The sequence below is a fragment of the Anarrhichthys ocellatus genome, unplaced genomic scaffold (genome assembly GCF_004355925.1).
Source record: "Anarrhichthys ocellatus isolate YVR2014 unplaced genomic scaffold, GSC_Weel_1.0 scaffold69, whole genome shotgun sequence".
Lineage (NCBI taxonomy): Eukaryota > Metazoa > Chordata > Actinopteri > Perciformes > Anarhichadidae > Anarrhichthys > Anarrhichthys ocellatus.
In genome coordinates this window covers 1,774,304-1,797,894 of record NW_022280099.1, presented here as the reverse complement: position 1 = coordinate 1,797,894, position 23,591 = coordinate 1,774,304, and the positions used below count along the sequence as shown (strand labels likewise).

The following is a 23,591-nucleotide window of genomic DNA, read 5'->3' as shown; positions in this document are numbered from 1 at the left end:
TTAGAACCCAGCAGAGACAGTGAGTCTTGGTTAAAAAGTGTTCTGGGACGCACAGTTAGCTAATAAGGAACTACAGTACACAGTAACAGAAGCACGGTCCCTCGGTCCCACTGGCCTCGTACAGGGACTGATGGAGAGATCTATAGTCAACAACAGCAACATGCACACTGCATCAGCTCAAACAAACACGCTCCATCCATTACGTATGAGCGGGATCTTCTGTTCAGGCAGTGCGGGAAACTTGGAGATGTAAGTAAAAGTTTGAGCCGCTGCTTCAGACTTGACTGAAGGGATTCTGCTGAATGCTGCGTTGTCTTTGGCCATCTTGGAATAGTCTCTTCAACATCTTTGTTCCACTGCTTTGGGAAAACAAATGCATTGAAAGACAAGTTTATTTGTATAAATCAATACAACGTATAATGTCTCAATCAAGACATTATACTTATTATTATTATAATGTCAATCTGTCTATTAATCATTAAAGTCACAACGTGTTGATACTGAACCTGTATGCAAACCATTGACTGACAACACAGTGAATGGGATCGCTTGCAGCAACTGCAACATGAGTGTTATTCATGGTGATGTTGAGCTATTGAAGATGGAGAGGTTTAGGCTGCTAACGGAGTTACAATGATCATGGGAGACATTTCAAACAAGGACGTTCACCCGAAACTAAACCCAAGATTTAAGTCGCCAAAGATTCCAAAACAACGACTAGCTGATGCAAAACAGCTGCAACAAGACACGAGACACAACAAGGGTGTAATTATGTTCATAATAATCTTCCCCCTTCTTGGACAGTCAGTATTGTGCATCTGTGTACAAATACATTTACCAATAATGAACAGAAAATTACAACAATTAATAGAATTTAAGAAGTCGAGGGCTTCATAATCCAACGATGGAATTAGAGTAAATCCTGCGCTCTGATTGGCTCTGAATGCAACTAAAGATGAATGAGCAGAACGTTATAATTGTTGTTTCTGGGAGTGGAGCGTACACAACATGTCCGATATATAACAGGGGTCACTAACAGGCAGATATTATTCAATTAAACTTTCTATATTTGACATGTCGGCTGTCGACTTCACACAGACGTTAATACAGCTGTTAGGCTCCTTCAACACATATGTGACTGAATCACAGCGCAGGTTATCTGCTGCGTGAGGACCGTCTCTCCACATGGACCTGGTTGAATCTTAATTGAGTACCCTTCTTATATTCAGTGCATCACATCGTGGACATCAATGTCTGTGTTCTTCCCGGTTCTACCATCGTGATTCATTCCACGGACTCCTCACAGTGATGAACATCAGTTATGGAGGATTGGATCTTATTGAACTCCCTTCATGTGGTGCAGCTCTTATGGGTTTTAAAGGAAGCCCCCCCCTTGTTGGCTGATCGCTGCGGGCTGATGGCAGTGACTGATGCTCGGTGGCTGTAGAGGAGCCGGGCTTTAGGTGGGAGGCAGAGAGACGTGAGGAGACCCCCGATGAGCTTCCTTTGAGTAGAGCAGTTGTTTTGTGTTGGTACTCTTGTCAGTCTCACCCATTGTTGTCTACTATGTCGGGTTACATTCCTTTCATGTCCCACGTCTCTGTCAACAGAAAGATCACTCTTCAGTTAATGCTAATGTGGACAGTCCCACGCTTTGTCTGTCAGAAGCGCTGCATATTCATCTCTGCTGCCAGAATGAAGCTCGTACCGCCCGAGATCAGAGGAAGTAACCGTGAGTTCACTTTTGTTTTTCTGGTGACCCGTTTCCTTGAAAATATTTCTTGAATCTGCTCCCTGAGAGAGAGAGAGAGAGAGAGAGAGAGAGAGAGAGAGAGAGAGAGAGAGAGAAACAAAGCAGATTATTTACCTCGGTGGGAGGAACAGGGAGAGACATATAGGATGGAACCAATCTGAAGGACAAGGCAGCTGATTTCTCCTAATTGGGTCTGACTGCCTCTCTTTGAACTGCTGCTGCGCCGCGGCTCTGTTTCCAGGCAAACTCTTATCTCTGGCAATCTGGAGTGCTGCTTCATTTCTCAGACAAATATCAAACCTCTCTCCACACTGGATTAGTTACAATTTAATACGATTTGCGCCGTTGCTGCTCACCAGAGCCTTTTTTAAAATTCTTTTGCCTTGAAGCAGAGGGAAGCCAAACCGGGCTTTTGGGTTTTGTCGGCGCTCCACCTTCCACATCAGAACACCCACACACAGCCACCCACACAGCTGTTCCCACCTGCAGCTCCACACACTTGCATAAGAGATCTCGATGTTTAAATAAGATCTCGATCTTAAACAAGGTGAGATGTGTCACGTATTTCCATTTGCTAATCTGCATTTTGAGAGCGAGTGAAGTATCTTGACATAAGGCTTGATTCCTCCGCTGTTTTTAAAGGTGCCATCACTCGACACAAGGAAACTCAGAAAGTGGAGCTGATTTGCATCAGAAACTAATGACGTTATCTCACCCTGCAGGGTTTTCTCTCCCTCCTCTTGCTTGACTTGGAATACACACGATTTAAAGATGCTACAGTGGAGTGAAGGACTTGTTGAGGTGGATATTTCCTTCGGCACACTATGGGCTGTCTGTCAAGACCTCCGCAAAGATGAGCTCTTCACTTGAGTGGCAGATGCTTTCTCTCAATAGCGTCCACTAACACCCCGAACCCATAGCAGCACGCTTCTTGCCTCTCTGTCTGTCTAGACGGTTATTGACAGCTTGCCTCTAGATTAGCTGAGTCCTTGGAAAGGTTGAGAACCCTCCTGCAGGACTCATGGCAGTTAACCCCTTTTCTTTCCCCACAAGCACAGCAGGCTTCAGCTCAAGATGTACACTTGAGTCCGATATGAAATGCCCTTTTATCTGATCGTCTCTAGAGTTACGTAACGCTGGGAGAGCTCCTCTGAGGAACAGCTTGAGCCAAACGTAGACGTGGGATTGAGTTGTGTCAGTCTGCCGGTGGAGAAAGAGCAAACTCCCGCCGTTTATTGGGGAAACGCTTCCGCTCCTCATGACTTCATTAAGCCGTGATGGAATAAAATTTGATCAAGATTACTGAACCGACTCGCTGCACAGAACGTCTCAACGAGTAGTCAGTGACACGGAAATGCTTCTGGGAATCTGTCAAGCAGTCGATAACCAATTGTGCTCACTTGTTTAAAACTCATCACCATCATTTTAGATTGTTTAAAATGGTTCCTGACTCTTCTGAGAGCTGCGCTGGTCTAGATAATGAATGAACCACTTAACATACAGTTTATTTAAAGTTAGAGAACTCCTCTTATTCTGCCCTGTCTGACTACTTCATATACATTCTGGCTTGTTGCAGCTCTTTATCAGAAGCTATATGTTTACACTGGGGGACATATTCAAACCTCAGACTCAGTATTTGTATTTGCACCTTCCCCCAAATGGAAATCTTTCCGATGCATCATTTTATACACATTTCACCAAAATCCAGCCTGACATATTTGGTGTTATGAAGCTTTGGGATTTCACTAGAGTGTAAAGTAAAGTTCTGTTGGTTTGAACAAAGTTTGTCTGCACAATAGGAGTTTGCAGCGGCTGCTCCTCCTTCAAGTTAGCGTCACGAGGGACGGCTGTCGGTCAGGCTGCTACTTTGGCCCTGAGTGAAATATCTCAACAACTTTTGGATGGATTGCCATGAAATTTGGAACATATATCCACTCTGTGTAGACAATGAATCCTATGACTTTGACAAGAAGAAGCAGCACAACAGCACAGCGTTTAAACAGGGAATCCTGAAACATGTCAAACATATGAGCCTTAAGTTAAGAGCATGAACCTTAAATTTGGGGGATTTCAGACAATATATTACAATTTATTGAATAATTAGGACGATTTAGGAGCTAGAGGAATAACAAAGTGTAATCTTTATCTGGGGGACAAAGGAAATCCACATAAAGCCAGGCTGGCATGTTTAAGATCTATATGTTTGGGAGAGCAGCTCTTTTGAGGTAATGGATCTTTGGTCCCATGACGGATCAGATGATATCTGCTCTCCAAGCTGTTTGAAGTCTCTACATATGTTTTGACCAGAACCTGTTGGAGTCAGAGAAGAAGGGATGTTGTCCTCTCTCCTGGCACTGATTACATATGCATGGTCTTAGCTCCAGTCATAGAAAGTGAAAACTCCTCCACACATTCAGTCACAGAGTCTAAGGGCTTCTGAGGCGGGCCATGAAGAGACTCCATCAGGAGCTTGGTGACGGGGATAGCAGAGGGAGGCAGACATGAATCCAGGCTGTCGATGCAAATGACAAAGCAACAGTGACACCAGCTAGACTTTCACAGGGATCGGACACACAGGAACCCCGCTGCTTCCTTTGCTCTGTCACTCAGAGAGCTCCTCACAATGAGCCAAAGTCGGCCCTGGGAGAAATCAACAAAAACAGTGTGAACTTCCATTTTGGGGTTATCATTGAGTGCTTCGTGCCAGCTTTGCAGGATCTGAATCGGAGCAGGGACCGTTCATCTGTTTGCCATAAAACCATGTTGTGATGGGGCAATTTTTGGGGAATTGTGTCTTCCAGAAGGGCATCCTTAGGATCCCTTCATACATATTACCAACACAGCTGACTAAAGAGATTTGACGCCAGCAAGTATAAAAAACCTCACATAACAGTAACACAGGCACCAGCTCTTCATAAAGGATATTTAGAACCCAAGAAAGAGCACCTGCCTTCCCCGCATTCACTTTGGGAGTCTAGCTTTGACCTGCCTGATGCTCAGGAGAGCTGTGGCACCGTTAGCATCTTGTGAATAACGTCCCTCTCTGATGGAAAAAGCACACACTTGGTCCCATATTGAAGCAAAGTGCATGGCCAGAATGTCACACTCTCTCACAGGTTGGGAGGGCTTATGGTACGGCAGCTCGCCCATCATCCTCACAAGTGCTGACCCCCTGACCTGTCCTCTAGCGCCACCAGCAGGTTGACATTTCAACAACAATTGATGGATTGCTATGAAATGAGATGCAGATGTTCATGTCCAGCCACCACATTTAACCCTTTCCTGCATATAACAAGTGCAGAAAAGATTGTTTATCGTAACCGGCTAACTAATAACATTGTCAAGATATATGGACATCAATTTACGAGCAGAACAGGTTTTACTATATGATAGTATATCATATTTTAATTAAATACAGGCAAATATGACCATTTCTGTTTACGTTGTGTGACTTCAATCAACTGCTTCTTCATGAAGTTGGCTTCGTGGATTTGACATTTTTGGGATTTGTGGGTTTACAAATAAAAAGTCAGACGTTTTGTTCCGTTGTGCTTTTTTTAGTTTGAGGTTGTAAATGTTCTGGTCCCTGGCAGTACACTCTCGGTCCTGTTCATCTGTAGTTTGGAACAATACAATATTGGAGTCTTTCATCCCTCAGCTGTTGTGCCTGTTGTTGTTTCTTATAATATGCATAAGCATATTTTAGTGTTATCCCAAACCAGACGCATGGGTGGATTAAACAACACTACATCTTTAAGAGTGAGACTAAGAGCTGTTAGGCAGCTGGGAATAAACAAGTGTTTACTGTCCTCAGGGGAATAAAGCCGGCATGTTGTTACTGCCACATGAAACAAGACAACAGTAAACAAGCTGCTGCAGCCCCTCTCACGGCTAATCGCTAACAAATATGACACTGAAGTCTTGACTTGAGCTCAAACACCTCAGTGTAATTTTGAACATGTCAGGATGTCATCACCCCCCCCAAGTTTTATCAAATCCAGTCAGTGGTGTCAGATGTATTCTATGTGACAACTAGATGAATTGATGAATACTACAGCACCCCCCTCAGGTTTATGAATGTCAGTTTAAAATGCTGGAATACAGTAGTGAGATGGCTCGTTGACCAAGTTTGATTGCTTCTGACAAGGGATGTAAAACGAATCCAATAATTAAATTCAATACAATTTACATTATTTTAGCGAGGATTCAGTGGGTCATAAAAGCGCTCATTAACTCAGCAGCTTTAGGGGCGTGTTCATTATGTTTAAGGGTAAAACATTCTGTAGCTTCCCAGTGGTGCTCCTTGTTTATTCAAATCCCAACGTTCTGGTCATAAATACAGAAGCACTGTACTGCTGTGTGGAGACCGCGTAGGTTCGGAACAGAACATCATGAAATAACACAAACTAACCGATGAAGGAAGCGGTAGATCAACAGCTCCCCCGCTCTGCAAGGTGAACCACTGTTCTTCTCAATGGAGTCCGGCGGCTTTGAATAGAGCGATCAACCTGCTTCAGTCCTCCTGCTGCTGGTGATTCTTCTGCAGCTCTGTTTAAATGTTGACATTTTCAGTCCCACCTTTTCTTCCAGTTGTGCTTCTTATAGTCTCTCGGCTTATAGTCTTCTTATAGTCTCTCGGCTTATAGTCTTCTTATAGTCTCTCGGCTTATAGTCTTCTTATAGTCTCTCGGCTTATAGTCTTCTTATAGTGTGTCGGCTCGACACATTTCAAAAACACAAGATTTGTCAGGCCCCCCCCGTGATGCTTTTTGTCACGTTCGGTATGATTTCTAGAATCCTTGGTAATCATCATAATGGTAATAAATGAAGAAAGAAATCATGTTTTGGTGTTTTTATTCATTTATTTGTGTCATTGAGTTTGGATTATGCAGCTGGATTGTTGTTAGTGTGTTGGTTCAGTTTGTGGGACTGATACGTAGCGGATGGTCTCATCTATACATGCAAACAGCCTCTGGAGTGTTCCGTTGGACTAAAGCTTCGCTGAACAAACTGTACAGAAAACCGACCCACAGACCGTCTCCTGCTCGCATCTCATCACCAGACTAACCTGTCCTCTCCGTCTGTCTTATCCTGCAGGAGTCCCACGCATGGCTCTCTCTGCAGGCGGGAGGGACTGCCTGCGTGCGGGAGACACCTGCTCCAGCGACGACACCTGCAGCCCGCGACTGCGCACCCTCAGGCAGTGTGTGGCGGGGGACGGCAGCGTGAAGCTGGGGCCCGGGGCCCGGAACCAGTGTGAGACTGCCATGACGGCGCTGCTGTCCACTCCTCTCCACGGCTGCCAGTGTAAACGAGGCATGAAGAAGGAGAAGAACTGCCTGAGCATCTACTGGAGTCTGCATCAGTCCGTGCTGCACGGTGAGACCGGCGTTAACACACACACTCTGACGCTTCTGTCCCCGAGAGGTGGGTGGAAGCAGCTACAGTATGTTACTGGGATTATCAAGTGAGTGCAGCACATTACACATGAATGAGGCCTCCGCCTCCAGAGAGCTCTGCAGTACATTCCAGGCTGAAATAAAGAGTGATTATTGTGTCAAACATTCCTTTTGTTCCACCCACACTAATTGTATTTCATCACTTTTGTGCTCATTCCAAACGCTTTGCACAACCTTTGTCATGTCCTACACTATATATAACAGTGCTGTTTAACACGTTTGACAACGTTGTGATAATCCTGCAAGTCAAGTGCAAATGCAAAAGCCAAGAAATGAAGATTATATAGTAATAAAACAAACTAAAGCTCATCCATCATCATCGTGAGTGTGAAACAAGATAATATACAGTAAAGACTTCATTAAAAACGTCTAAAACAACAACTGAAGCAGACACTCCCTGTAGATGAGTTTAATGAAGTTGCAGGCTGTTGAGCAGAGTATGTGAACCACCTCGTACTTCCATGGCTGTCATGTTCCTTCTGGTGAGCTGCTCCTCCACAGGAACAATTGATTTGGTGATTTGCAGCTCAGAAGACGTCTTGATGTTGAGAATAAAACTGGGTTCCCTTTGGTGACAAAATTAATGACGTTTTCATTGTTTTAACAGCATTTCAACAATATGTCAATGTGTAGTTAAGACCTGCTTCACGTTAATACGTTCATTTAAATGCTTTTGAATTAGTCGCACATCTAATATTGTACATTTAAATGATGCTTCGTGGGTCTTTGTCAATGCAGCTTATTTTGTGTTTGGTATATTTTGACACAATTCTCAAGACCTCTCAAGTCTCTTTGATAAATGAAACCAGCTGCATTTATCACGCTGCAGTTTGGGCAAAGAGGGCGTGGCCTCTCTCCAGCTCCACACGAAGCTCCCACATATTAAAGTGCTGATTGCTGATGGATTGCAGCTGTTTTCTAAGTTAAATTGCAGCTAATTCATTTTTACAACCTCGTACAACCTGCTTTTATTTGTAATTGTAGTTCATTTACTTCAGTGTTTAACTTATTGAACTGAACTTCTGTCCACTGAAGCTAAGGCTGGATTATAAACTGCACCGGGGCTCCACTCCCCCAGGACGTCATTGCATGAAAGTTGGTTTTGTTAACCAGACCTGATTGCTCATTTGTTTGGGAATTAGCAGTAGTGAAGTATAATGTAAGTCCTGTGTTACTTTTTGTTCATATTTTGCTCACATGGTGTACATTTCTAAATCTAGTTGTTTATTAAAATGACCACACACTGACTGACACACCAGACGCAGGGGGGCGGGTAGTATTAAATCAGCATGTAATGTATTTATTGTGTACTGTTGGTTATAGGGACTGTGTGCAACAGAAGGCACAAATGTTGCTGTTTCATGTACTGTACACAGGTTGAGTGCTGGTTGGTCTCTAGTCGTCTGGTCTGTGCTCTGCTGCTTGAGAGGGAGATACAGAATGCACATCGGGCGCTAGTTAAGGGGTGGGAGGTCAATATGTTGCTCCAACAGCATTTTGAGCCCCAGAGTCCCCTAACAGGTTAATCCGGCCATGCATGAGTTATTCTGTCCAGGCCTTGTAACTTTGTATGCAACTTTTATGATATGAGAGTCTGTGTCAGTGTTTCGGGACACTGACACAGACAAATTCTGCATGTAGAAGAGAAGTAGAGCATTATTTTGGTTTGTCAGCACAACAGAAGTTACCTCTCTCTTCCATGTTGGCAGGACTCAGTCTGGTGGAGGACTTCCCGTATGAACCAGAGGAGAGGGGCTCTGACTACGTGCGTCTGGCCTCCATTGCTGCAGGTGAGTTTGCAAGTGTTTCTCTGCAGCATCCGTTATTCCCACAAAGAATAACAAACTAGTGGGTCTCGACCAAGTTGTGTGTCAAAGAAAGAGCAAATGGAGATGCGATCCTGTGTGGTTTTGACGGCGTAGATGGAGGTTTATTATATGCAGGTGTTTGATGAGTAACAACCCACACTTTGCTTCTGTCTTGCCTCCGAGCCTGTGGGCAAGCCGCAGGGCAGGTATGTGCTGCCGTTAGCCTCGGAGGCACAGATTAATTACCTATTTACTTTAATGCATCTGGAAGCAACAGAACTCGGGGGGGGGGGGGGGGGGGGGGGGGGAGAGGAGAGAAGAGTATGACGAACAGAGAAACTGGAAGAAAAAAAGGAGCGAGAGGGAGAAAGAGACACAGGAAGCGAGACAGAGCTGGTTTGTTTACGCGAGGCTGCACACAAAGGAGGAGGAGTTCATTTATTTATTCTTCACTGGAGAGGACATAAAGTCAAGTGCATTGTTTTCTCTGATGGCAATTATACTCCGGATGAGTAAAGCTGAGATGAAGAGTCTGCGCAACTTAAAGAAGGACGTAAATGAAGGGATTAATGGGGAAGGCATTCATGCATATGTCACACAGTGTAATGATAAATGCCCGACATACACAAAGAAAGTTGAAAGAAGTGGATCTCAAAGGGAGGACACAGCTTCATCTAAACATTTAAATACAGCATTTTTCTAAATTGAAGCAGGATAAAGCACTTTGAGCTACATCGTCTACATCTAAGAAAAGTGCTCTACAAAGAGAGGTTTGTATTATTATTAATATTAATAAAATGAGAAACGTATATCTAGTTGGTTTGTTAATACATTTGCACCTGCACTAAATCAATATTGTATAAAAGCAGCTAAACAAGTTCAAGGTATTCAAATTATACTTTAATATTGGAAAATATTCATGATATGCTAATTACATCTGCTATATTTGTTATGCAACTGGGTAATGAATTGCATGTCTGAAACATATGTGATGTCATTTGGATGTATAATACTGAGCTGGAGACAATGAGTGGAAGCTTAAGTTTATGTGATCTTTACCACGGGATCATGGGTAACCTCGTGATATTAAAGGTCATTTAGTATGTTGGCAGCTCCTAATGGCAATGAGGGATCAGTGTCAAATACACATTTTATGACTTCAAACCTGAAGTAATTCAAGCCGACATTAGCAAACTGCACATGCTTTTGTTGTATACCACAAGGAGAAGAAAGGCAAATGATTTAACCGTGGTATGAGGCCAGTTCAGGAGACAGTTTGCGTAAAAGCCTTAAAGGTAAATTCAGGTTGAGTAACAGTTATTCTACTCACCGAGATCAGGGGGCATGGAAACCAAACACAGCTTTACAGTAGAGTCCATTAAACATCCACAGCACTGTGTGCACACGAGCCAATTAAAACGATTCTGGTTTATTACCACTTGGAACTGATTTTCACAGGTTTAAACATAATCTTTAATGATTATGATAATATTGTACTCACCAAAGTAATTATCACCAGCGAGCCAAAACCAAGCACGGCCAACCTCCCACCGGCCTGAGCAGCCACCAGCTCATTCTGCAGCACACTGAAACATGTTTCCATCAACATCTGAGCGGAGGAAGAGGCAATGCAGTCACAGAATCTTCATATCTGATCAGCGCTGCCTAGTTTGACAGTTTGGTCGGAGTTCAGAGACTGACGGCTACTTGCTGCGTCAGAGGCTCCGCGGCTTTGATTGGTTGTTTTTTTCCAGGCAAGATTCGTGCAAATGCCATTAGTCATGTTTAGAGGAGGCAGAGGAACAGACTGTCTGTCTCATAAACTGCTGTCAGGATATGGTGACAGTCACAGCAAATATGACAAAAAGTTATTTCAATAAAAGTTACCAACTGTGGCTTTAAGCCCGAGGTTGATTTAGACTTATGTGTCATAAATATATTCAATCCCAGTTCACAAGCTCACCTCGTGGTTCAACTTTGACTCGCTCTACTTTTAGTCGTGTTGCAGGCACAGTTGTGTTGCGCAATGATGGAACATTTCAGTGAGATGTCATAGATTCATTGATTGACTGATGGGGGAAGATGTTTAGATAATCTTGCTAAGCTGTTGCTTTATTTAGAACCTCAGGTTTCTCGCCCCTTCAGACTACATTTTAGCGTTGATGACATGTTTCCGGTAGCAGCACAGTGAGTACGGTGACATCTTAACGCACAATAACAAAGTTAGAAGCTGCGTCAATTAGGCCCAAGATGTAAAGAAACAGAACTAGCCTGCAGGTGCAAGAGGTCAAAGTTGAACCAGGACACAGCTCTGCAACATCTCACGGATGTTTCCAACGGACCGTCTGGGAAGTGAAACCCGCCTGCTGGCCCTGATTGGCTGGATTCAAAACATTTTCCTAAAAAAATTAAAATAAAATTTCGCTTCAAATGTTGATTTGACTTGCTGTGGTACATATACCCGCCCACAGAGAAAGCACTGTACACTGCAGCTCCGCTCCGGCTTCCTTCACTTTTCGTTTTTCACATCTCAGCAATCTTTTCCTCAAACCCTCCATGAACCTCAGGTGCACACTGATCCTTTAACCGCTCACAAGCCTGTGAGCGGTTAAATACCGTTCTGCTTTCATATCTTACAGTCCGTCAGTCCTTGTTATTTTTATTCCATGGCAGGCGTCTACCTCCATACATATTCACAACTATAAATGTGCAGATTGATGCTTGTATTTAGCTTTTTCTGTTCCAGTTAATTATGCTAATTAACTGTGCGCACCCGTACGTGTGAGACAGTATGGATTAATGTAAGACAAAATCTAAATACCGAAACAATTCAGATGCAGTGGCCGTCCCCTTTCACATGCTTCATAAAGCATCTTTGTGACCTCGTACATAAGCTGCTTGTTTAAATGACAGCGTGTGTTTTAGGCTGCTTTGACTTACAGCAGCATCAGACCTGCACTGTGCTCAGCCGCCTCATAAATTTCTCTCTGGCGACTCCATGTGAGGTCAAAGTTCACATCCATGCCATGCATCGCGACAGGTCGACTGCCGAAACAACAAAGTCGTGACTAATGGCTGTTTTTCCGCCCTTATAGCATCTCTCCCTCAAACGGAGTAATGACCCTTTTCAAAGATGCAAGCCGGAGCTACAGCTCATCATGTTTTGAGGATTATTCAAACTACAGAGTGCTTCACCCTTTACCAATTCATCAGTTAACTTGAAGTCAGTGGTTTTAAGAAAGTGTCTCTGTTCAACATTAGGTGTTCTGCACCAACAAAGAGGCTTTTTAATGCATCATTGGCCTCTAATGCCGTGTTCACACCAAACGCGGATTCATCGCGCCGCATATTCGCGTCAAACGCGCGCAGGTCTCGCGGGGACTATTTGTGTTCATTCGCACGAATCGCGCCGGAGAGGGGGCGTGGCTTATCGCCCTGAAAGCCGTTCAACTGTCCGCCATTAACCATGGACAAAATACCCTCTATTTCTGCTTAGTACGTGTTGTGGAAGTCAGATATCCCGGGAAACTAAACGCGTCATGTCTGGTTCATAACATAGTCCAGAGGAGCTCCGTGGATTGTATCGAGCTGTGTTCACTGTGTCTAGCGAGCCACAGGTCGCTGTTTACTACAGCTGTATGAACACTAAATAAACTGATCTGGCTGTGATTTAACGGCAATAAACCGACAAAGAGGGACTCCGAAAGAACGACGTAATGATGCCGATTTGTAGGCTACTTGTCTTCTCAATGGAGCGGACGGATCGGTGCTAGGCTATGCTAACATTGTAGCAGCTCAGAATAACGTCATCTAGACGTAAATACGGCAGCGTCTATTCATTGTTTGTACCATATGGTTTACACACACACACACACACACACACACACGTATACACGTAGTTTGGTCCGGTCTGTGTTGATATGAGGATCGTAGAGCTCTGGGTGAACACAGACGGCTACAGCATTTATTTCCTCATTCAACAACGGCAGGACGTCAGTGATGACAGGGGGAGCATCTCAACGCTGATAGGCTGTCGCGCCGGGCCTAACGCGAATATTTCGGCGAAGTTGAAAAATTTAAACTCACGCGTTTGGGGCGATTTGGCGAATTCGCGTCCATCGCGCCGCGCCAGTCTCATCGCGTCTGTGCATAGACTTTGTATGTAATCTACTCGCGCGAATAATGTTTGGTGTGAACGCAGCATGAGAGGGGTGTAAATTGTTTTTCCTCACTAAGACTTTCTACTTCATGCACCTTGGTACCAAGACAAACACCAAGAGTTTTGTTTTCTTAATCGAATGCAGGTTGGTCACAAGCTTGGTGAAGAAAGAAGGAAACCAGGATCCAAAATGATACAGTGAGGGTGAAGTGTGGAGCTTTCATTTGAGAGCTTTTACATCCAGATTAGGGGAACAAAGACAAATACTCTCCCCTTGTAGGATTGCAACCAACTGCAACAGAGAGCAGAACTACGGTGCCGACGTGAAAACATGAATGACCCTTTCTAGTGTTTGGTTTGTCCATTCTGGGCTACTGTAGAAACATGGCGGCCGGCTCCAATAATAGGACTCGCTCCGTATGTAGAAAAACAAAGCTTGTCATTTTTAGGTTATTATAGACATTTAGATACATTTATATTTAGTGTTTGTGTGGATAGTTTAGTGGTCATGTTAAATTACAAGGTGGTTACCGTGGCAGAGACCCGAGTGGAGATAGACCGCCTCCAGGCAGTGTGGGTCCAGTAAGGAGCTGCTCTGGACTGTGGTTGTACCGGGCAGCTCCGAGGTGGAGAAGTGTGTGAGGCTTGTTCCTGGATAAGAGCAATACACAAAAAAAGGTAAAACATGATAACAATGATTTCACATGAAAGCTTGTGTGGAGATTCCTACGCATGAGGCCACTGGATGCAACTTGTCATCCCGACCTGGAGGTCCATCAGGTCCTCCCCCCGCCTGCTCAGCAGGTAAGCTGGGGAGGACCTATGTTTTGTGAGGGAGTGTTGGCTTGCTCTCTAAGGCCATTCATATTTCATGTGACAGCTGGGTGAGAGCCGAACTCACCAGGAGACACAACTACAGGCAGTTTACGAACTAATGAGCGGTGCTATCTGCCAGAGAAGCTGAACGTCATCATGGCTGTAGTGACTGGGTGGTCGCTTGGGAGAAGAAACACACACGTGATGATGGCTTGGAAAATAATGCAGCCAAAAAAAGACGGTTATGAAAGGGGCTTTCCGCTGCCGCCACATGAGGTGGCTCATTACCGTGGAAGTCAGAGGGAGCACGGAAGCAGAGATGGACAAAGTTGAGGAAGAGGGGATGGAGGAGAAGGGAAGAGACAGATGGAGTAGTGGGTAATGGGTGCGCTGAGAGTGTCGGGCACACAGCGATGGAGGAAGATGGCGAGGGACGGAGGGAGTCAGGTGAGTGCGGGGTGGGCCCAGCTGTATGGAGAGGGATAGTTGGATAGATCGATGGATGAAGGGAAGGAGCAGTAATTACAAGCCTTGTTGTGCGGCTGGAGAGATGGAGCAGCCGATTTTTCAGCACTGCCACTCTGCATTAACCCAGCAGAATGAAATATTCAGCCATTAGGTCTCAGCTGAAACACATCCAGTGCCCGAGCTCATGCAACATTTAAACACCATTCATGCTCTATTCATTGCACGGGGCGCTATTACATCTAATCATCATTTTGGTTTAGTTTGCACTTCAAGACACACATTTCTGTTTTTCATCTGTAAATGCAACACTACATGTGAGGTGAGAGTGGAAAGTCAATACCGACTCCAATTAGACCTTGAAATCATTGGTAAACATTACCTGGGATTTGATTTTCTCAAACCACACAGAAGGATGAAATGCTTTCTGCTTCCCATTTGTGTCTTCTTCTTCTTCTTCTTCCGTCTAGAGTCTGAAGTAACAACGGTGAACCGCTGCCTGGATGCCGCCAAGGCGTGTAACATAGATGAGACGTGTCAGAAGCTTCGTACGGAATACGTCTCGTCTTGCATCCAGCCGTCGGCCCGCTCAGGTCCATGTAACCGCCCAAAGTGCAACAAGGCGCTGAGGAAGTTCTTTGACCGCGTCCCCCCTGACTACACCAACGAGCTGCTGTTCTGTCCCTGCACCGACACGGCCTGTTCAGAGCGCCGGCGCCAAACCATCGTGCCGTCCTGCTCGTACGAAGACAAGGACAAGCCCAACTGCCTGGCCCAGCTGCGGATCTGCAAAGCAGACTATGTGTGCAGGTAGAAATTTGAAATGTTGTGTTATACTACCTGCAGCCATGAAAACTTTCCACTTAATTGCCTGAGTGGGCATCACTCGATTCACTGAACTGATTATATGCTGTGGCTTCTTTTAAAGGATCACAAAGTTGTTTTTCCGTGTGTTTGCTCAGTTACTGCAAATTATATACACATTACATTAATGCTAAAGCACACCCGAGTTATCAGAGATTGCTTAAACATTCTTTTGTGTCTTTCTTTTGTCTTAGAACAGTATAAAGTAGAATTCGTAGTGATTTAGAGTTAAATAGGTCGGTAAGGTGAGGGAATAAGTAATCCATGACAGATTGATTTGGAAAGACACGGTGTGTTCAAAGGCTGCTCTGAAGCTCTGATGTCCAAGACTTTGAGGTTTTTTTGGGTCTCCACCAAATATATATGGCTCTGTAGCATTAGCTCTGGAGCCGGTTGCTAACTTTGTCCATCTGAACCTGGGCAGGTAGTGTGCAGTCACTTATTCATAGATGTTTTTGGCTTAAAACATCTGATTGCTGCCGGAAACAAGTGCTCTGAAACCAAAACCATGAGCTAAAAGAGGCTAAAAAGCTCTATTCTGCTGTAGATTTGAGTAATATTTCTCTGAGCGAACACTTTCACATTATGCAAAAAAATATAGGTTTTAAAGGCTCAGTCGCACCTGCATATAAGTACTGTAATAGTGGATTTGCTCAAATAACAATCCATCTTGACAGTGCTTTTATCCTACCTCCTTTGTTAGAGTATAAACTGCTCCACAAAAGACGCATTGTTTGTAGAATCAACTCTTGAGGTTATTATTCCGTTAGCAACGAAGTTAACCAACTTGACAGTTTGCAAGCTAGCTACCCTGGAGACTTTTTTATAGCTCATTCGTTTACTGGTCTTGGCTGCCTTTGATTGGCTTTCCCTGATGTTTGTTCCCTACCTCAAACCAATCTCACTCCTCGTGTCTAAAACCTAACAAGTCCAACCAACAAAGGCGACGGGTGCTAGCAGATCAGAGGCAGAGTAGAGCGGGTCAAGCCTTTGCCCGAGTAAGATTCGTAATTTAGCATCCCGGCTAGCTAGCTTGTTAGCAGTTAGCTCGCCAGCTATGGCAATTCACCTACTAGCCTTGGTCACAATGTCGCCACCTCTTTCACAAAGACATAGTGATGGATTCTGCTGTGCTACTTTCTGGTGTTACCAGGGCTTCATTGTTAATGCACCAACCCCAAAAACAGCAAAACAGCACAGCTGTAAGTGGCTTCAAGTTCATTTTAATGGCTACTGTGGTGATATCTTCACCGCTGTTGTGTTCAATTTGAAATGCTTTGTTGATGAGGTGGCCTTACACAATGACTTTCCCTCAGGACAATGAATGTGTGTGTTGGAAGATGGATCCGGCTGCTATGATATGTTCATTTAGATTGAATTAGTCAGCTGTGTTTAATTCCTTCAATTGTTCAACTCATTAATTGTTAATTAGTTCAATTAAACTCTGCATACATTTTTAGCAAGGCAAGAAGCGGCCGTGTGAAGCAGTGATTACTAGATTATTATCACTTGGGATTCTCACACGACTTTCCTGCCAAAGTGGTCAGAAAATATATATCAATGTACGGCCAAGACATCATCGAGATGTACAAGCTTTCTGAATAAGCATATTTATTCTGTGTTAAACCCTTGTGTATATGACACATTGATGGAAACAAATATGTCATTCGACTTTTAATTAATTGTCAACGTCCAACCAGATAACTAACAATGTCTCATGAAGTCATTGAAATTCTGAGGGTGTATTTCTCTCAATCACTGGAGACTGAAAACATGGAGTTCTCGTACCCATCCAGTCAGCCTCCTCTCGCTGACAGCAAATGGTGGCCAGCATTTAATCTAGTTCCTCTTCACCTGTCAGAAAGACAAAGGGCTTCATCTGTCACGGCTATCGATCAGGCATTATCCTCTGCTGCCACCCCGATGGATGGGGGCACCTCAAGGCCCCTGCGTGGCCCGCCAATCCCGCACCAGTCAGCTGGCATTAAGCGGCAGGCTGCAGAGGATGCCTTCAGTTAGCGCACAGCCTATGATTTTTACGCACATCATTACAATGACATGACAAACGAGGGGAGAGCGGGGAGTCGTGGTGCCCCGAGGGGATCCTGTTACAAATGCCAGTCGACGGGGGCCGCTGATGCGATATGATGGCCGCGATGGCCTTGTGCGATGATGATGATGAGGCCGGATGTCTCGGCGACTGGCAGGAAAGGTGAAGGAGGGAAGGCAGAGCGGCTGGGGGAGGAAATATTTATATGGAAGATCCATATTTGTCTAATCTCCTCGCGGCCAGCCCTGCCAGACAGCGCCCGCGGTATTTAGAGAGCAGAGCCAAGGCCTATCTTTGCCCCTCATTGACTCTTTACAGCCTGGCAGCCTTCCAGAACACAACTCGCTGAGAAAAGAGGGGAGGCAAGAGAAAGAGGGATGATTGTCGCCAGGGGTGACTGGCGTGGAGTTGTTGAAGTGCTGCAGCGCGGGGAGATCTTTGAAGGGTGGAGGGAGATGATGTAGGAGTGTAGGTAGGCAGAGGAGCGTTGTGGGTTTCAGATCCACATCTAGTCGCTGAGAGAACCGGTGCCGGCCAGCTCTCAGGGACACCATGTGTGCAGCATCCAAGCACGGGTAAATGATGGATGGCATGTTATTGCTCCCACAGGTCTCGCTGGGCACAGTTCCAGTATGATTGCCAACCTTCGGAGCAGAGCGCCAGTGGCTGCAAGCAGGAGAACTACGGAGCATGTCTACTTGCGTACACCGGCCTGATTGGTAAGAACTAAATCTTTCTGCGCCAGCTCCGGCTCACCCGCCTTCTGTGATTGATCAGGAACAAAAAGGTTTTAGAGGGAGGAAGGCGGAGCGCAGACAAGTGCACCGAACAGGACTCAAAAGAATGAATCAACGATTGTGATGAGAAGCGCGGTGCAACAATCGATGGAGCGCTGATTAATGTGGCTGCAGCATGCCCGGCCAAGTCGTTGGCATTATAAGTGCAATTACAACTATTGACGTGATGATGAGTGGGTGCAGGCGGAGGACACAGCTTATTGTACTTTAGATAAAAACTTAACAAAAGATCACATAATGCTCAAAAGCCCACTCAATCTAAACATGTCATTATGGGACAACAATAGCGCAACTGAACTCCTGCAAAAAGAGGCGGAAAGAATAGTTGTTTAGTTTGTTAACTTGGAGGGACTGAGTGAGACAGATACAGACAGACGGAGACAGGAAGGTGTTCACCAGTGATTGGACATTCCAGACAACTGAAGTAGAAGTGAGACTCTGAGGTGTTGTTGTTTGGAAGTCTGGGACCCAGAAAATCAATGGAGGTAAATCAAAACTTTTTTCGCCACAGTGCCACAAAGTGCAGCAATTCTATTTCCCACCTCTTAAAAAAAAAAAACCACAGAAGCCACCAGGCTTTATTAGCCTTTCTGGAGAATCACTTCACAATCACTTCCTGCTGAAAAGCTCCAAAGGCAAAAAAGACTAAAAATAATACATGTGAGAGACCTCTGTGATGGTGGCTTGACTTTGTACTGCAGGTCACTGCACTCACCAAACGTCCACTAAGGAAACTAACGCTAGGAACGCTAAACAACTGCCACTGTTCTTGCAGTTTGGACTTGAACTGTTGTAGCATCAAATAACATTCACTGGCAGAGCAATGGCTAGATGCTGTACAAGCTCTTTTTTTACATGATTGACCAAGAAAATCACATTTTGAGATAATTGCCTGTCACAAAAGATCAGAGAACATTGTAGTAAAAACTGGTTTGCAATACCAATTTCTTTGTAATGGGAAATATACAGGCCAAATGTCAAGCCCTGTCAACAACCGGGTTTGAACCAGTCGACATGTGATCAGCAGGGCGCCTGCTTCACTAGCCTGCCTGCCTCTCCGTCTCTATTCTCTCCACTTTCATCTGTTCCTCTTTTCATTTCTTCTCGCAATGAATACATTTACATGCACTCTAATATCTTCACCTGGTTACAGCAACACTGTGATGGTAGAAAACGAGATTAAATCAGCCACATTTCTTCTCAAACTATATTCTTGCAACATCAAACTTCTCAGTCAAAACGTCTCTTTTTCTGAGGTATTTATAAAAAAATAATTAAATTAAAGAAAAAAAACCTTAAATAACAAAGGACAGAAAACAGTTCGATATTAAGCTCAATTACCTAAATGTATTCTTATTCCTGTGATCTTATGGTCGGGTTCAAGCATTCTGTTTGTGTAAACCTCGTAATGTGAGGAGTTGCATTACTTCATTGTGCCTGTAGTGTACACATACACAACAACATTGTTTCCCCTCCTCCTCCTCTCTACAGGAAGCACAATAACTCCCAACTACCTCGACAACTCCACATTCAACGTGGGACCCTGGTGCTCCTGCGCAGCGAGCGGCAACCACAGGGAGCAATGCTCCGACTTCCTGACTTCCTTCCACGACAACGTCTGCTTGAGTGAGTAACAGCTGACCTCTGGCAACACAACAACAACACAGAGACACGTGTGAGGATGAAGTCTGTAGTCCTGAACAAAATGATCGATGTTTTGACACCTTAAAGAACTTTGAAGTACGACAACACCACGAACACCATGGCGGCTCAGCCTAAAACACCTTGTGCAGTTTTAAAGTCTTACATTTGCTGCCCTCAGAGCTGCATCTGCAGGTCTGCTCTGTGGTGAAGTGTGTGCATAGATGAACAGGAGAACATCCTTTACCCAGAGGTTCTAGGATTGAACTGATTTTATTTTAAATGCTTTTCAAAGTTAGATTTGTTTCGACCTAATTTTATTAAATTTGACGAAAATGACACTAACTATGCAAGCATTGCATTGTTGGGCTGGTGGTGTAGAGAGAGCTTTGAAACAGCGTTTAGACATCAAGTGGATGAAATGTGCAGAAGAGTTAAAGAAGAATTCAACATTTCTCTCTCAGCTCTTCTGCAGAGTCAGCTGAGAAGATCGATTTCACACTTCCATTGGAGAGATATTGATCTCATCTAACCCTGACAGCAAACTGAATTAATACAATATATATGTTATTTATTTCAACGATCAACAGAAATAGGACGGGAGAATAGATAGATGGTCAGAGCAGCAGCCACTTTCATGTGTACAGTTGTAACCGTTGTAGCAGGCTGACCTCCGTATAAACCCACTCACAGTAAGTTGCAGACTCGCTGTGGTGAGCTTTTGCAAAAAAAGGACCTAACGGGCAGTGGAGTGGCACAAAGCACGGAGAGGAAACATCGTGGTTGGACTTACAATAAGTATCTTCGCTCGGTAAAACGCAAGCAACACAACATAAATACTGAAAACACAACGCGACACGGACACACCGGTCTCCTGGGTTAAAGTCCTGTTTGTTTGACCCTCCTACCATAAGTAGTCTTTCTCATATTGTGTACTACCTCACTCGCTCAGAGTATAACGTATTCATGTTTATGCGTTTACTTTGCAGTCAGTACAGACTTCATGGTAAAATGAAAGAGAGGAAAAAGAAGAAGACGTTGTCATTGCACGCTAAGTGTATTACAGTATGCACAAATAAGACTTGCAGAGAAAGAACCCGCTGAGTGATGGCAGCAGTGTAGTTGATAGCTGGAGCAGCACTGTGATGGTTACCACATGTAACACAGGCTGATTAGATTACCAGGGGACATTTATCGCTGCAGAACTATTTATTTTACGATTATAGAAACAACAAATGCTAAGATGACGACATGAGTGACTGATAAACTGCTGCTGATGTTACATAAGGATTATCCACCAAATCCGCTGCAGTCGGTTACCTTTTGTTGTAGCTTTTATTCACCCAACAGCAACAGCTGTCTACTACTGTCTACTACTGTCCCTATAGAGCCGTAACTGCTGCCCCCGTAGAGCCGTAACTGCTGCCCCCGTAGAGCCGTAACTGCTGCCCCCGTAGAGCCGTAACTGCTGCCCCCGTAGAGCTGTAACTGCTGTATGGCTCTAAAGGTTTTGTCTCAGAGCAACAATAATGCTCACTATATTAAATTATGAGTTCCCCGGAACAAAAACCTTTTATAAAATAATCTCCCAAAGTAAAATGTTATATAAGTATCAACATTTTAAAATAATTGAAACCTTAACTTATTATCTTTTTACACAGTGACTCAGCCCTGTTATTATGAATTAGTCACATTGTTCATATGATTACAACTTATTCTATTCGTCCTTTATCCTTTTTTAATGTCATAGGAAAGTCAATTTGCATATTTTTAAAACAAAAATAGACAAAAGACATTCGATGTGTTTGTGTCTCCTTCATACTGACTGGCAGAGTGTCCCTACCCCCCCGACAGTGAGTGATACTTTGAATCAGGACCAAAACTAAACATTTTATCCGTCTATTGTATTGCATTTATAAATACAGCATCAGCTACAATTGGTTGTTTTTGACTCTGGTCCCAAAGGAACCCGACATATTGTTATTTAAAGATATTATTTATTTAAAAAAGCACTAATTAGAACAGAAAACAATGATAAAAAGTCATTGGGAACAAAGTGATCGTCAAAGTCATGTGAAATTGGAAGGAATGAAGCACGTGTGAGGTATGATGAACAGTAAACCTCGGGGGTCTGCAGGGCCACAGCTATAGCTTCAGGGTTAAACTGCTAAATAATTCCAAAGTAGTTTGCAGGCAGTAATCTAAAGCAGAACCACATTCACTTGTGTTTGTATATAAATGCTAATATCTATCTGTCAGCTGACAGCAGGAATGCTGTTTCCTTATACGTAAATGCTCTCTTCAGGAAATAGACACGAAATAGACACCTGACAAAATGTCACCACATCGATCATTCATGAGAAACTTCTTCATTTCTTAAACAATGTGGCTGCTTATAACAGCTGCCACGGCACAACTGAGAGAAGAGGGACGGATATCTGGTCACCATCTTGTAAACAGCCGAGCGTACGACAGTAGAATAAGATGCAGCTATAACATTCACCATCTTGCTGGTTAATCCAGTAATAAGCGTATTAATCCAGTAAGCAGCAGCATGTCCTCAGCATCAAAGATGGAAACAAAAGCATAACGGCGACCGTCTGGAGGAGTAACCGCCAATAAGAGAAGAGAAGAAACATTCACGAAGAACAAATGGACCTACATGTGATCTCATTGAAAGCATTGTCTTCTTCTCATCTGACACAACTCTCTGTGCAGTGAATCACCACTTGACTTGCTGTAATGGCGTTTAATGAGTTAGTCAATGATTTAAACTTGCAGCTGCAGATCAACAATCCAACACAAAAACTCCCTGCTTTGCCAGAAACCGTTGCGTCATAACAGAGATAGATATTTAAATGTTAAGTCCACCAGCACCTTTCCTTGGTTTGCAGGTTGTGCTTTTGCAATTTAAGTCTTAATATTCAACTTATTATAAAGAAGTCAAGTATTTAATTCACTCTGAAGTATACAAAAATAGGCTTTACCATTTCACAGACTATTGATTGAATTGAAAACATGCTCTACAGATAGAGATATATTGTCATTGAGATAAAAGATTTAGTCCATATAGTGCAGCCCGACTGTAACCTGTATTTACAGTATAGATTATTTCATTCATCACTCTCTTGTTAAGTTAACACAGAACTTTATTAATCCTGAAGGAGTATATAAAGTGTTTCATAGAAAAATAGAAAAGTAGTATTTCTCATGATATTGACAGTTAAAGCCGTACACATAGACATAAACCCCCCCCTCACTGGAAACCAACTAAACCAGAACCTACAGATGATGTCATTGCTGGTCAGGGACGATTGTGTTTGAACTGTTTTTAGGTCAATTATAATAACGGTTGTCGTCTGACGTGCACCGCTCAATGAGATGACGTTTGCTGAAATGCTTCTGATTTCTACATAATCAAATGCAGACAACGATCACATCTTACGTCATCCCGTAGTGAGTCAACAATCCCAGCCTTTTTGGGCTGGTTGATGGATGTCTTGTTTTTCAATGGAACTCCTCATGTGCATCCTGCAGCCGGGACTCACACTTGCCGAGTGCTGCTCCTCTGTGCTGTTTACTGTAAACGCCTTAGAGACCCAGGAAAACTAACCTCAGACTGACTGGCCTCGTTTTCCTGCGTCTGAGCAAAGAAGCGCTCCTCTCCTCCTCCTGCCTGAGCAAACGGCTGAAGCCAAACAAGCACGTACGTGATAATGAGGATGAAGATGTTTCTGAGGGGAGAGTCGATGCACGGACCAGCAGCACACGTCACGCGC

General features: G+C 44.0%; 1 protein-coding gene across 3 annotated transcripts in view; it reads left to right on the top strand.

The window, feature by feature from the left end:
* Positions 1-23,591, top strand: part of gfra4a (GDNF family receptor alpha 4a) — a 115,932-nt gene that overhangs the window by 84,710 nt on the left and 7,631 nt on the right. For all 3 annotated transcript variants that reach the window (XM_031873193.1, XM_031873194.1, XM_031873192.1), the window contains exons 2-6: positions 6,851-7,132; positions 8,922-9,002; positions 14,931-15,270; positions 17,984-18,093; positions 19,663-19,797. In XM_031873193.1, the coding sequence (XP_031729053.1) occupies positions 6,851-7,132; positions 8,922-9,002; positions 14,931-15,270; positions 17,984-18,093; positions 19,663-19,797 (948 nt within the window). The remainder of the gene's footprint in view (positions 1-6,850; positions 7,133-8,921; positions 9,003-14,930; positions 15,271-17,983; positions 18,094-19,662; positions 19,798-23,591) is intronic.